Raw genomic sequence first — 14,801 nt, forward strand, 5'->3', positions numbered from 1 at the left:
TTCAATCTTTAGACATAAATTGTTATTACGTACTTATCACTATGACCATTCAACTTTGTGTTCTTCCTTCGCTCAACACTATCTTTTTCTACATCTTCATATTTCCTACTTCACTTGCATAATTATACCACAATTCACCATTCTTTTACAGTAGGACCAGACAAAGTACACAAGTAGAACTTCAAATCATCACTTTTCACTAAAGACATGTGGTTTACGAAAAATAAAACTAAATTCTAATGGTTTACTAGAATCTAGTTTTAATAAGAAGCTCTAGACTATTGTAAACAATATTTGGTCTTCTTTACTGCATTTAGAAACTCATGGCAATCCAAGGAACTAGATTTTAGATCACATTCATTGGCTGTTTTTGACTAATCCCAAGCAAAAGCAATTTTAAGAGACTCCTGGAAGAGCTTGGATGCATTCCAAATTTGCTTTGGATGAGCAGCACTGTTAAAAATACTCTAGAGCTGCACTGTCTAATACTATAGCCACTAATCACATATGGCTACTGAACACTTGAAATGTGACTACTCCAGATTGAGATGTACTGTAAGACTTAGTATGAAGAACAGAATGTAAAATATCTCAATAGTTTTAATACTGAGTAAATGATGAAATTTTAATATTTAGGGTATATCAAATTAAATATATTAAAATTAATTTCACCTGTCTCTTTAATTTTTTAAATGTAGCTACTAGAAAATTTAGTTACATGTAGTTTGCATTATATTTCTATCAAACAATGTTATTCTAGAGTCTTGCAGTATTTACGTCCCTATGTTCAGTAAAATGGAGATTACCTATGAAGGGTTACTTTAGTAAAAAGTGTCCTTTAAATATATAGTAATAAACAAATTGCTCTCACAGGGCTCACAATGTAACCTTCTCATAGTCCTTCTATATAGCAAGATTCCAGTACTTAAATATTCCCAGCGTGGCTGGCCCCGTGGCCGAGTGGTTAAGTTCGCGCGCTCCGCTGCAGGCGACCCAGTGTTTCGTTAGTTCGAATCCTGGGCGCGGACATGGCACTGCTCATCAGACCACGCTGAGGCAGCATCCCACATGCCACAACTAGAAGAACCCACAACGAAGAATACACAACTATGTACCGGGGGGGCTTTGGGGAGAAAAAGGAAAAAATAAAATCTTTAAAAAAAAAATAAAAAAATATTCCCAGCGTGTTTCAGTATTTCCTCTTACTATTCAAAGAATGAAGATATTCTGCATCTCTTTGCAGCATAATTTTTTCAAACTTTTTAAAGGAATAATTATAATTTGTATACCAGGTCATTTACATGCATTATCTTAATTTAACCCTCACAATATGAAGCAGGCACTATACATATATTTTTTTACCATTTGGTCATCATTTCATTCTTTGAACCACAAGGAATATATTATAAAATGAGGAAGGAGTGGGCTAAAATAAAGCCTCAAAAGCCACCAACATACCAAAGATTCAATGATGCCATTCATGGTTGCACCTATACCTGTTGAAGGGGACATCTGCTTCAACAGTTCATAGCACAAAATAAGACACTTCTGTAGTGTTTCAGCATCATTCTAAAATGAAACACAAAATATTCAGCATTAGTAAGAATATCTTCTGTCCATCCCTTAAATGTTTGCTTTCTCAGGGCTTTGTCTAAGGCATATTGTCTCTATACATAATCCCTGGGATATCTTATCCAGTCATACAACTCCATTTACTATCTATGAGCTAGCCCAGCTATTTTCTAAGTCTTCATATATACAACTGCTACAAGACATTTCCTCTTGTATGTTCCACAGGCTTCTCAAACTTAAAATGTCCAAAAGGGAACTAACTCATCATTACCCAAATCCCTCCTCCTCCTGCGCTATCTCCATAAATATCACTGCTATCTACCCAGCTGTCCAATCCAAAAGACCTAGGATACATTTTTGACTCACTCTTCTCCCTGCTACTAATTCCTAAACACTTCTCAAATCCATCACATCTTTCCATATTCACCATCATTACCTTTTTCAGGCTGCAATCATCTCAAGCATACATTACTTTAACAGTCTTCTCCCTAGCATGGCTGCCCAGGCTTTTATCATGTTGCAATCCATTCCCTGAATAACAGTGATGTTTCTAAGACATAAATCTCACCCTACCACTTAAAACCCCTTCACCATGATCCTTGGGTAAGGCATGAATTGTTAAATATTGCTTATACAAGGCCTTACATGACCTGGCCCTTAATTTTCCCCCCAGATTAATCTCTAACCTTTCCCCCTCAACTCTCTAGTCATATGGACCTAAAGTTTTTAAAAACAACAGGCACTCTTTAACTTCTGGGACTTCACATATGTCGTTCCACCTGCCTACAACATACCCTTAACAATTCATCGAGGACAACACAGAATGTATTAAAAGCACAAATCTAAAACTACTTGGCTTGGGTTTGAATCCCGCCTCTACCATATACTATCTGTGTGACTTTGGGCAAGTTACTTACCCCTCATAAAATGAGAATAACACCAACCCTATAAGGTTATAGTGAGAATCACATGAACTCACACTTGTGACATGCTTGAAGCAGGGACTACCACAACAAAAGCATTTCTGTAACTGTTAGCTTATATTATTATTTTTATTCAAATCTCAAGTTAAAACATTTCTTCCTCTGGGGAAGTCAACAACACCCTACCTGGGTTAGATGCCTTTCCATAAAACCCATAGACTTCCCTGACCATGACATTCATTATGCCATGCTGTAATTGTAATGTAATATTTTATGCCCCTTAAATAGAACAAACGAACACATAAATGATCAAAGCAAGTCAGTTAAACAGACGATACTAATCATGATAGATCACCTTGGTTAATATTTTCCTAATATTACCTGCAATAATCTCATTTCAGTTTATATTTTCATTTTTCACTTTAAATTTGCTCCTCAAATTTAAAAGCCTACAATGATTTACAGACTTCATCAAACGAAAGAAATAAGCTACTAGCTATGAAAATAAAATTCAGGCATACTCATGGGAAGGTGGAGTGTGGAGTGAGGATATCTGTGGCTGGAGGGCTCAAGGACCTAACTTACAAAACACTCCTGTATAGTCAACTCGTCCCTATCCAGCATTCTCTCTGGCAATACTCTAATCAGCACTTTCAAAACCAAAAGGACAACAATAAATGATGCCTACTACAAAAGGCAAGATTCTAAAAGACCTCCTGAATTAAAGATTTAAATGCAGTAATTGATACCATTCTATCTTACGTTAAGACTAGTTTACCAAATACAACTAAGTTAAAAGAAATACTGCTGAAACTAAGCTTTAAATGTTGCTAGATATATGTTTAGTATTTCATTTAAAATAGCAAACCTACTTAACTTTAAAAAGAATATGTGTATAATGGTATGGTTACCATAGAAATTCTTTTCTAAGCAGTAGAAAGGTCACAAGTCTTCCACAAATAAGGGAAAGATGGACAAATGGATGCATTTTCCTTGTCTAAACCATTCAAGACAAAAAACAAAACAAAACAGAAGGAAACCATTGAAAAGCAAGTTTCCTTGGCAAGGAAGAAAAACTTCAGATTCCAGGGATTAGCATGACAAGGGAGCAAACAAAGTCCTAGCTACAATAATTAAACTTAATTAAGGCCTTTAAAAGTCCAAAATAGAAAGGAACAAGAGGAAAAAGATTTTCATATTAATTCATGGTACTGTTAAAAATCCCTCCAAAGTGAATATACTATGGCAGCTTTCTGAGTTAAGAAAGAAAACAAGGCTTAGTTGAGATGATTAATAACAGCTGAAATTTAGTATGAAAAAGTTATCAATACCTTCTCTACGTGGACTTCTTTAATTTCAAGTTGCTCTGTCTCTTTCAAGAGGTTTATTTTGGCATCTTCTAATGCTTTTATTTCTTCTTTTAACTCTGATGCTTGATTAAAATCCTGTAAGGCAATGCAATTTTCCAAAGCTCCTTTTGCCTCAATAAGTTTAACTTTTATTTCAGCCATCTAAGGAAAGATACAAATTCAGTGCGAAAACTGACCAAACAAAAACTATTAATACGAAAATCTGTAACAAACTGAAGAGTATTATGTAACATCTCAAGGACCCAGAAGTTAAGCACTCAGGCACATATATATATATATATACAAAGTTGTAGTCTTCCTGAAACAGAGATCGGCAAATCTTTCAGACTGACACAATCTGGTAATGTTTTAAAGACTCTCACAATTTAACAGTTCATCAATAATTTGACTTTGTGAGAACAATTTTGAAATATACAGCAAGAGAAAATAAAAAACTTGCACAAATACATTATACTCAAGCATTTCTTTAATTTAGAAGAGATTTACCTTGAGTTCTTTCTTTCTTACATCAGCTGGATCATTATTAACACCAACAGTAACAATGGGCATCCGAATCTCTGAGATAATTTCTGTAACCTGATAAGTGAAGGTATAATTCAGAGTACATGCATTAATATATGCTCTATATGAGAAAATGACATCAAACTGCTACATAAAACTCGTAGTATCCACAATCTCTTGAATAGAGAGGTTACTTTTATACAAGTAAAAATGGCACACATTCTAATTGTTAGACAATTTTAGAAAAAATGACCAAACAATACATCTGACTAAAATCTCTGATTACAGGAAGGTAAATAGGCACACAGACATTGAAGATAAATTCTCTCTCATACAGTGCTTGAAAACACAGAAAAAATGAATATAGTGTCTAATCTTAGGCACCATAACACTAAAATTCTCTACCTCAAATCCTCAACTCCCTTGTTAATCTCTACAGGAGATTAATATAGGAAAATAGAACACTCTTTTATTCCTCCTTTGGATACACAATGTGTAAACAATGACAGCATAACTAAAGACTTTCCTTTCAGAGCCCCTGGGACATTGGAGTTGGCCAGTTCAGGAAAAGGCTGCATCCCAAATGAAGGTACTCAAGTAAATGCTGGATAACAACTAACTGGGAATGTTGTAGAAGAGATTTATGCATAAGTATGTATGTACAAGGAGGCGTTGAAAAAAAAACAACTTTTGAATTAACTTGCAACTCTGAGATTCTATGAGTTTATGAAAAGCAATGATACAGATCTGTCTTTTTTGGCTACCCCACAGAAAATAACACTTGGAAATAGTAATATTATAATAATATTTATTTCTGTATTTACCAAGCTCTTTATGAATATTATTTCATTAAACAAGGAAAGGTAAGTTTTATTGTTATTCTTATCTTGCAGACAAGTAAAAAGGCTGAATTAAACAACTTGCCCAAAGTCACAAAGCCAGAAAGTGTCAGAGAGGATTTCAACACAGTTACGTATAACTTGAGACAACTCCCAAACACTCTAGTGGCCAATACCCACATGTCACCTCTTCTCTAACCTGGTCTCTTTCAAAATGATTCAATACAATGATAGGTATGCTAACAGAAGGAAGAGGATTTTTTAAATGTGTGTGTTTGAGAGATATTTAGATTTAAGAAGAGTAAAAGCTTGATAGACAAAACTAAAAGAAAAGGCAATTAAAGACAAGTAAAGCAAAAGGTACTGAAAAGAAAATAAGACAATCCTCAATGTCATTGACCAAAACCTCTTAACTTTATCAACATTGAAGAAAAGTACTTACAATTTCTGTTCTCTTATTATCATCTATAATGATATGGAGCAGTCTCTCAACAAGAAAAGAAATTAGGGATATCGGAGTTGTGGGTAGAGTAAGAATCTCCTGTAAAATAGCCAGCAGTCGTTTCCTGCATTCAAAGAGAACTATTTTAATTTCAATCTGAGAGTAGAAACACATTTTTTTTACATCCTTTTTTTTTCTTTTTATTCAGATGATAGTTTACAACCTTGTGAAATTTCAGTTGTACATTACTGTTTGTCAATCGTGCTGTAGGTGCACCACTTCACTATTTGTGCCCACCCCCATACCCCCCCTTTCCCCCGGTAACAACTAATCTGTAGAAACACATTTTATCTCTAACACGTCACCTATTCTGCAGACTTAATTACAATTGTCACAGTTCTTTTTATATTTATCACTATAGGTATAAAAATAGATATACAGACTTTAGGTCAAAAATTCATGTTCTGCCAAAAAAATAATTTTTATAAATTACCCTACAATATTTCATAAATCAACATGATGAAATGACAAAATACCAGAAGTGAATCAAATCTTCTAGATAGTATTACTAGCCCTCTCTGTAATAAATACAAATAGAGATTTCTAAGCAAAAACCTGCAATTTTATTAATTTCTTCTGAAGAAACTGAATTAGGAACTCATATTTCTATATATAAACAGAAAGAGAGAGAGAGAGAGACAGGTTGTATTTCCTCTCATAAATTACATATATAAAAAGAGAAAACCTTTATAGCACTTTAGAGAACTAGGTTAAATATATTTAATCATATTATAACAAGACTATATTTCAATATAGGAAACTGGAAGAGCAAATTAGAACAAGGGTTAACGCTTAGACATACCTTCCTCCTTCTTCACTGGTATCCAAAGACTTGATAATTAGAATCAATTGTTGACCTATGAACTCTTTTGTCATCAAATTTCCAATATAGGAAAAATCACCTCTCTGTTCATCATTAACAACTGGAATGCTCTGAATATAACTAAAATAAGCAGAATTAATAAAATGTAGAATCTGTTGAGAACGTTAAACAATTCCCCCATTAGGTCAGAAAAGGGTCTTTTTCAGTTCCTATTAGTCGAAATATATGGATTTTTATACTATGTTATATTAATTTGTTCTACAGAGTAAATTCTATGCTATTGTCATGAACTTTCACAAACAAACTTATTGGCTTGAATCAAAAGAATCTGGAAAACGTATTTTCGTTAAAGATTCAACTTTCCTACGGGAAATTTTCAAAAGGTACATATTTATGTCTCTCAAATTGGTAACTAATTATTTCAACATCACTAGTTTCTCAATTATAAAGGTCTAAATCCTTTCTCCAAAAACCCAATTCTTCAGAAAGACCTAGTCTTCCCTCATCGTCCCTAATTAGCAATTATCCTTTTGTTTAAAAGAATAGTGGTAGTAATAATAACAGCAATTACACAAGAAATCCATTAATACAATGACCTTTTAAAAAATCAGAAAAATATAGATAACTTCATGAATTTGTATTATCCTTGCTTAGGGGCCCTACTAATCTCTGTATGGTTCTTATTTTAATATAGATGCTATTAAACAAGCACCTCCACTACCCTTTTATTCTTACTCTGACTGCCCAAATTAAATCTTTTATAATCCTCACCTAGATAATATTCAATAGCCTACAAGAAGGTCTCTCTTTGTGTGAAGCAAAAAAGCCACTTAAAAGCAGAATTAAGAGTTTAAACTTAGACAACTAGGTTGGAAGTAGTATGAAAAACAACAATCCTGATGAAAAATTATCATTTTTAAAATGTCAACAAAAGCCAAATTATAGAAAATACAGAATTATATATGATGAATAAATTGACTTGTCTTATGAAATGATAACCAAGAGTAAATAAAAGCTCCTAAATTTCTGGCCATGAGATTAGGACCTTCAAGGGCATCAGCTGCCTTTTAGGTTCTACCAGGAAACTAGAACAAAAAACTAGAAGAAAAACTACAAAACTGATAATTATCAAAATCAATAGACTGATTTCTGACAGGATAAAAAAACTTTACTCATCTTTGAATCCCTCCCTACTTCTCCACCCCAGCTTTAGCACAACACATAGCATCAAGACTGAAGGCATGTTTTAAAATAAATTCAGGGCCAGTCCCAGTGGCCTAGTGGTTAAGTTTGGCACACTCCACTTCAGCAGCCAGGTTTGGTTCCTGGGTGCAGACCTATGCCACTCATCAGTGGCCATGCTGTGGTAGCAACTCACATATAAAAAGAGGAAGCTTGGCAACAGATCTTAGCTCAGGGAGATTCTTCTTCAGCAAAAAAATAATAAAAAATAAATTCAAAGAGTAGTTGTTTCATTAATAGATTACAAATCCTGACCTGCATAAATACAACTTAAAACAAACCCATCAGTTTTAATTACCACATCATCTCTTTTTAACCATTTTAAAAGATATTTATTATAATGAAGAGACCATTCAAGAAAGCCTTTTTTAAAGCTCTCTGCAAGAATTTATATTTAAGGTAGCTTTCTAAAAATTGTATTAGTGTCCCTTTTTCTTACTCAAATTTGATAAGCTTCATTTAATATCTCTGATTTCTCTCTTTATGTGAATACCTCAGTTTAACAGGAAATTCTTTCATATCAGAGTTCTGAGTCACTAACTCTTCCTGCTACAAAACACGTGAAAATATATTTCTGAGATTATCAGGCAACAATTTTTCCATTTAATTTTGTTTCTGTATCTGAGTAAACCAATCCTATCTAGTGATCTTAAGTATTCTTTCAATAATAATTAAAATATGATTTTTAAAGTTTTCCTCTTTATAAGTGAAAAAACAAGTTGATTAAAGTCACTTATTTCAAAACTCACAGATTGTGACAAAGGAAACATAAGAGAGCCAGAGGAACCAAGCACTTTACATGTCATTTCTCAGTGACTAAGAATTAACCAATCTGTGAAGCAGTCCTTGTAAGGATCCCACTCTATGTTATTTAAATATTTAACATTTCCTCATATTTTCTTGTATTTCCCTATCTCCTAGAAGCATTTATTACTTTTGTATTAATACATATTATTAAACTTGCATCAAATTCATTCCTTTTGAAAACATTTCAACATGCCCTAAACAGTATTATAATGAATACTCTAATTAAATGTTAAAGCCTGAAATAATCACTATTAAAACACTTAGGGGGCTGGCCCCATGGCCTAGTGGTTGAGTTTGGCACGCTCCACTTTGGCAGGTTCAGATCCTAGGCACAGACCTATACCACCTGCCAGCCATGCTGTGGCAGCAACCCACATATAAAATAGAGAAAGACTGACACAGATGTTAGCTCAGGGCTAATCTTCCTCGGCAAAAAAACAAAACAAAACAAACAAAAATAACATTTAGTAGATTCACACGTTTTTCATGATGTTACCATGAGCTCAAGCTATAAGTTTTCATATTGGCTCAAATTTAAGATATTTATCCTGGATTCAATATGTTGCATACAAAATTCAAATGCATTCATAGCTTTGCTCCTTAACTTATATGTGGGATCATTATAAGAAAAAACAGAATACTGTATTTCATACAAAAAGAATTCAGGCCCAAAATTCATATTACATGGAAAAAATGTTTCAAAAAAGCATCAAAAGCATAAAGTTAAAAATGTATACACCAGTATCTATAAAAATATATATAACCTTTGACTTAGCAATTCCACTTCTGGGAATTAACCCCACAAAATCCCACATGTACATAAAATGCAGAAGAAAGTTTAACACACCTTTATCAGTGAAAACTGGAAAAACCTTAAATGTCCATCAACAGAGGAGTAAATTAGATATTATCACCATACTATGGTATAAGCTATTACTGAGACTATGATAGATTTATATGCACCAACATACAATGACCTCAGATATAAGTAGTTGGAAAAAACCCAAAACAATATGTATAACATGTCATATTTTTTTTAAAAATTTATGCATTTAATATCTGTATATGTAGTGAAAGAGGGTTGGAAGTCCACACTCCAAACTGTCTAGCTGTTAACTCTAAAGAGATCAATGGGATTGAGAAATTAGATAAGAGGAAATTCCAGTTTTATTCTAAAATCCCACATTTTTATTCTATATACTTCCGTATTTGAATTTTAACAAGAATGCATTCATGTTTTACTTGTGCAATTTTAAAGTGAAATGAGTTAGAAATTAGAATAACTGAAATAATTTAAAGGTATATTTTGAAAAAACTTCAAAAAACAAAACGCCAAATAGTAACCGGTTTTTTTGTTGTTGTTGTTGTTGTTTGCTAAGGAAGATTCACCCTAATATTTGTGCCAAACTTCCTCTATTTTGTATGTGGGTTGCTGCCACAGCATGGCCACTGATAAGTGGTACAGGTCAGCACCCGGGAACCGAACCCAGGCCACCAAAGTGGAGTGTGCAGAACTAACCATTAGGCCTCAGGGCTGGCCAGTAACAGTTTCAAGTAACAGTAAAACTGGCCGCAAAGGTCCTACCCTGTCAAGTTGGAAAACTATGGCCCATGAATCAGGTCTCGCCTACTGGTTGTTTTTGTAGATTGCAAGCTAACATTTTTACATTTTTACAGCATATATTTTATATATATAAAAAGTTTTATTATTAATTATATATGTTATATATATAATTATATACAAAATTACGTATATATAATTTACCATTTAAATATATATGTACGTAAAATATATATATGTATGTGAAAATATACACAAGAAAAATACACGAAATTCCAATTTTAATATCCATTAAAGTCACTAAAAGTTTTATCGGAAAACAGTCATATTCATTCATTACATATCGTCTTTGGCTGCTTCTGCACTACCACAGGAGTGTTGAGTCATTGTGACAGAAACAGTATGACCACACACTCTCAAATATTTACTATCTGACACTTAGGAAAAGTTTGCCAACCAATTTCAAAGAATAACATATCATCATTACCAACTTTATGGAGAAATGTTCATATCTTAACAGTTTTAAGGAAATGTCCCCTACACATACTGACCTTGCTCTTTCAGTATACTGACCCCCCACGGGATATTCTTTAGAAAGACACAATATGCATACCCATTTATCCCTGGCTGTTCCAAAAAATGGTTTTTAATGTATTCCCAATCAAGCATGACTTTGAGGGAGGGAGCTGGGAGATTGACATAATACAACAACACAAGTATGGTCCAAACCAAAGGAAAAAATTTTACCTTGATAAATACTCAGCATATACTACAGGCTCTGGCAAAATCTGCTCTAAAAATTCTTCACCTTCATCTCCTTTTGATTTCAAATATTCACAAAGGACACGCCAGTACAAAGCAATTTCAGGAGTTAATGTTTCCAATGAAATCAATTTCCTTCATTTAAAAGGGAGAGAATTAAAAGAAAGCAAGATCTTAATATCAAGTTAAAGATTTGAACTGAGTAGAAAAATGGAAATAAGTAGACAATTTATAACCACCATCCTTTTAATTGCAAAGTCATTAACTTATCCACACAAAAAATGAAAATATTTAGACCAAAAGAAAAAAAAAAAAGAATCAGATGAGCAAACATACAATAGGGACACATGTTGTTGGACTTTCCACGGTAGGTTAATGCGAAAATAAAAGTAACAAAATGGAAAAAAAATAAATGCAGCTAAAGTAGTCTCTGATAAAGTAGTGAGTTCTTACACAAGGAGAAAAAAACGTGGAAAAAAGACATCCACCAGAGTAAACAAAACTAAAGAGGAGTAGATAAAAAGTATTGATACAATCTAAAGCAATGGGAGAAGGGATTAATTTTAATTGAAGAAGTTCATCAGTATCACATTCCAAATAATGAATACTGTATATACCTGCCATCATTATTTTTACAGATTTCTGCCAGTTCACTAAGAGGAGTCACCGAAAATAAGGCATTGAGAACAGAGATGGCCACTTCAGAAGAATTTTCCACATCCAACCGATGAAGCAACTCTAATATATTTCCTTCAGTGAAACGTAACCAGCCTTGGAGAAGATGCTTCTGCATTGCTTGTTTCACAGCATCTGTTAAGTTATTTGAAACAGGTGAACAGAGGCTCCCTCTAGCATCCATTTCCTGTATTTCATCTGTTTTAATTAACTTCTATCCATCAGTTGTCAACATAAAGTCGATATTTACAATAATAATGGGAAGAGACTAAGAGGCAGAACAAAGCATGCTAAAGAAAAAATAAAAGTACAGTGATATTGCAAAAGTCACTATGATGATCACTTCCAAAGAAAAATGGAAAAGGTCAGAATCAAATACCAACCACTATCACATCCTACAAAAATAGCTACATTCCTTCTCCCCTGGGTTCACTGCGTCTCAGGTGTTAATCCAGACTATATAATACTCATTATTTCACTTGTTACCTGACTCGATCTATTACTATATAATACTCATTATTTCACTTGTTACCTGACTTGATCTATTACTATATAATACTCATTATTTCACTTGTTACCTGACTTAATCTATTACTGTATAATACTCATCATTTCACTTGTTGCCTGACTTCATCTATTACTCATGATTGCTATTTGCAATAGTGAATCACAGAAGCATGGATCTCTGAACAAATCTTATTCTTAGTTCTTAAAGTTATCCTAGTCATTAATCCTCTGACAATTAATGTTTCCAAACTCAAGGTTCTTGCTACTGCAAAATTAAGCCATCTTAGCCTTCCCTTGGGGATTGGAAATTTAAAATATATCACTCCTGTAAGCAGATTCTCTAGTTTTAACAGAGAAAAAGAAAACAAAAACAAACCTATGAAAATTATACTGGTCTGATCATTCCCAATTGCTGTTCCTGATACAGAACACATTAATAACAAGATATACACAAAGAGGATAGATAGCATTTTCTTTAAAGGAGAAGAGAGGGCTGAAAAAAGGATCTTGCCCTACTTCTGATTTAAATTAGCTCTATAGCCTTAAACTGTAGTTTCTCCAAGTGTAAAACACAGGAAAATTGAAACAAACTCTGCTCCTTCTAAGTACCAAGATCTTTAACCTTAGGAAATGTTTTCCATACAATACACCAAAATAAACATCGACAGACTGTGGGAATGATAGGCTTACCTGACCTACTTTAGGACACTTGTTTCCTAAACCTTTAAAGTCTGACCTCAAAATCGACTAGTTTTGTATATAAAGATATGTCTTACCTGATCTGTCATTAAAACCTTGTTGAAGGAGCATTACTCTCTGAGCAATAGACATAGCTCTCATATGAACCTTTTCAGCTAAAACCTTAAAGAGATAATAATAAAAAGATGGTCACTAAACTCAACATACCTTATATATTTCACAACTAGTTAATACCTCCTTCATCTAAGAAAATTACCCAGAAATCTCCAAAAAGATTAATAGCTGGTAACACATTTAATACAATAAGATTCTACCAAAATTACCTATACTCTCCATCCGTAAAAATTTCAATTGAAGAAATCATAATTATGTGCCAAATATTTTTTAAAAGTATTTTAAGAATATGGCTTCTTGTAAGAATATACCTACACAAGACAGTGGACTTATTTACCTGATAAGCCAGCTTTCTGACAGCCTCTTTCACATCCTTGGTGCGCCCTACAATTTTTGGCAAAGTCTTTGCTGATGGCGTAATACACGATAACACTGCCCGCCTAACTTCTGGATTTGAATCATTTTCAATCAAAGTAGCATATGCTAAAAATAGAGCAATACATTTTAGTACACTAAATATTATTTAACGACAGCCATAAGATAGCCCATATTTTGATATTTAATAATGTACCTGAAATAATAAAGACAGCATTTTTTTAGTTTTACATATTTAATTTTAGCTGAAGATTTTTTTTTACCAACTTCCCTTAAAAATGACAGAATGAGAAATTAGCCAACGGACTGGGCATGTAGGCTGAAACTAAAAACAAATAGCCCTAAAGATCATGGAAAATCCATCAAGATTACGTCTTCGTTATTCTTCAGGATTTAGAACAAAGTCTAGTGCAGCAGATAGTTTATTTTAAACTGATAGCGCTTTATAAAGGGTTCATTATTTTGATTTTTAATGAGTTCTATAAAGAAATAACTTCTAGTTTTACTCATTAAAACAAAACCCATTTTCTGTATTTAAATATGTATTCACCTCTACTTCTCAAATATTCCCCAGCTTTATAATCAAGTACGTGTTGACTACTAAATGTGTATGTTTTATACAATATTATGTGTATCATTTAACACCAAAAAATATCAACTACCATCAGTTATCAAAACTGATTATAAAGCTAGTAACAGGGACAAACAGAAAAATGAAACAGATAACTGCCTGAAATACACGTAGGCATATATAGAAAAGTGGAAGGCATGTATGGAAAAATGTGCTGATAATTTTGGCATCAGGAATCTCTTTTGAACAAAAGACATCCAAAAGAGAGTGAAACAATAAGCCATTTAAAGTAGGAAGAAATCTAAAATTCATATAACCCAAAGTTTTCATTTCAGAATATATAAAGAATTCCAATATATCACTAAGACAAACCAACAGAAAAATGGGCAGAACACTTTAACAGGCACTATATAGAAGAAATATAATTGGCTGCTAAACATAGGAAAAAGATGCATAACGATGACATATATCATATACATAACCCGATTAACAAAAAGTTAAAAATCTGACAGTACAGAACACTGGAGAGGATATGCATCAATGAACACTTTCATGCACTATTAGTGGGAATGTTAACTGGCAAATTGTTTTGTAGAACACTGTTCCACTTGTACCTTATCTAAGAAAGCTGAATGCGCACATATCCCAAGAAGGCCACCCCTAGGTAAATACCCTAGGAAAACTTTAACCTGTGCACCAGAAGTCTGTATAAGAAAGCTCATAAGAAAAACACTTTTTAAAGAGCAAAATAATGGAAACAACTAGAAGGTCCATCAATATTAGAAATAATAAACTGTGTTACATTCATACAACAGAATGCAATACAACAGTAAGTAAATATATCAACATGGATGAATGTTACAATTAGAAATAATGTTGAGAGCACAGAAAAATATACTATGATCCATATAGCATACAAAATGATAGGCAAAATTTAACATTATTTAGCGATACTCAC

At 33.2% G+C, this 14,801-nt stretch overlaps 1 protein-coding gene and 1 pseudogene across 1 annotated transcript in view; both read right to left on the reverse strand.

The window, feature by feature from the left end:
* The window catches only part of NCAPG (non-SMC condensin I complex subunit G), a 41,334-nt gene that overhangs the window by 24,186 nt on the left and 2,347 nt on the right, over window positions 1-14,801 (reverse strand). Inside the window, exons 4-12 of the mRNA XM_046655818.1 lie at window positions 13,235-13,380; window positions 12,861-12,945; window positions 11,520-11,712; window positions 10,888-11,037; window positions 6,510-6,650; window positions 5,648-5,771; window positions 4,352-4,441; window positions 3,827-4,006; window positions 1,459-1,569 (exon numbers count right to left, since the gene is read on the reverse strand). Of these exons, the coding sequence (XP_046511774.1) occupies window positions 1,459-1,569; window positions 3,827-4,006; window positions 4,352-4,441; window positions 5,648-5,771; window positions 6,510-6,650; window positions 10,888-11,037; window positions 11,520-11,712; window positions 12,861-12,945; window positions 13,235-13,380 (1,220 nt within the window). The remainder of the gene's footprint in view (window positions 1-1,458; window positions 1,570-3,826; window positions 4,007-4,351; window positions 4,442-5,647; window positions 5,772-6,509; window positions 6,651-10,887; window positions 11,038-11,519; window positions 11,713-12,860; window positions 12,946-13,234; window positions 13,381-14,801) is intronic.
* Window positions 7,142-7,242, reverse strand: LOC124237703 (uncharacterized; annotated as a pseudogene).

The sequence above is a fragment of the Equus quagga genome, chromosome 3 (assembly GCF_021613505.1).
Source record: "Equus quagga isolate Etosha38 chromosome 3, UCLA_HA_Equagga_1.0, whole genome shotgun sequence".
Classification (NCBI taxonomy): domain Eukaryota; kingdom Metazoa; phylum Chordata; class Mammalia; order Perissodactyla; family Equidae; genus Equus; species Equus quagga.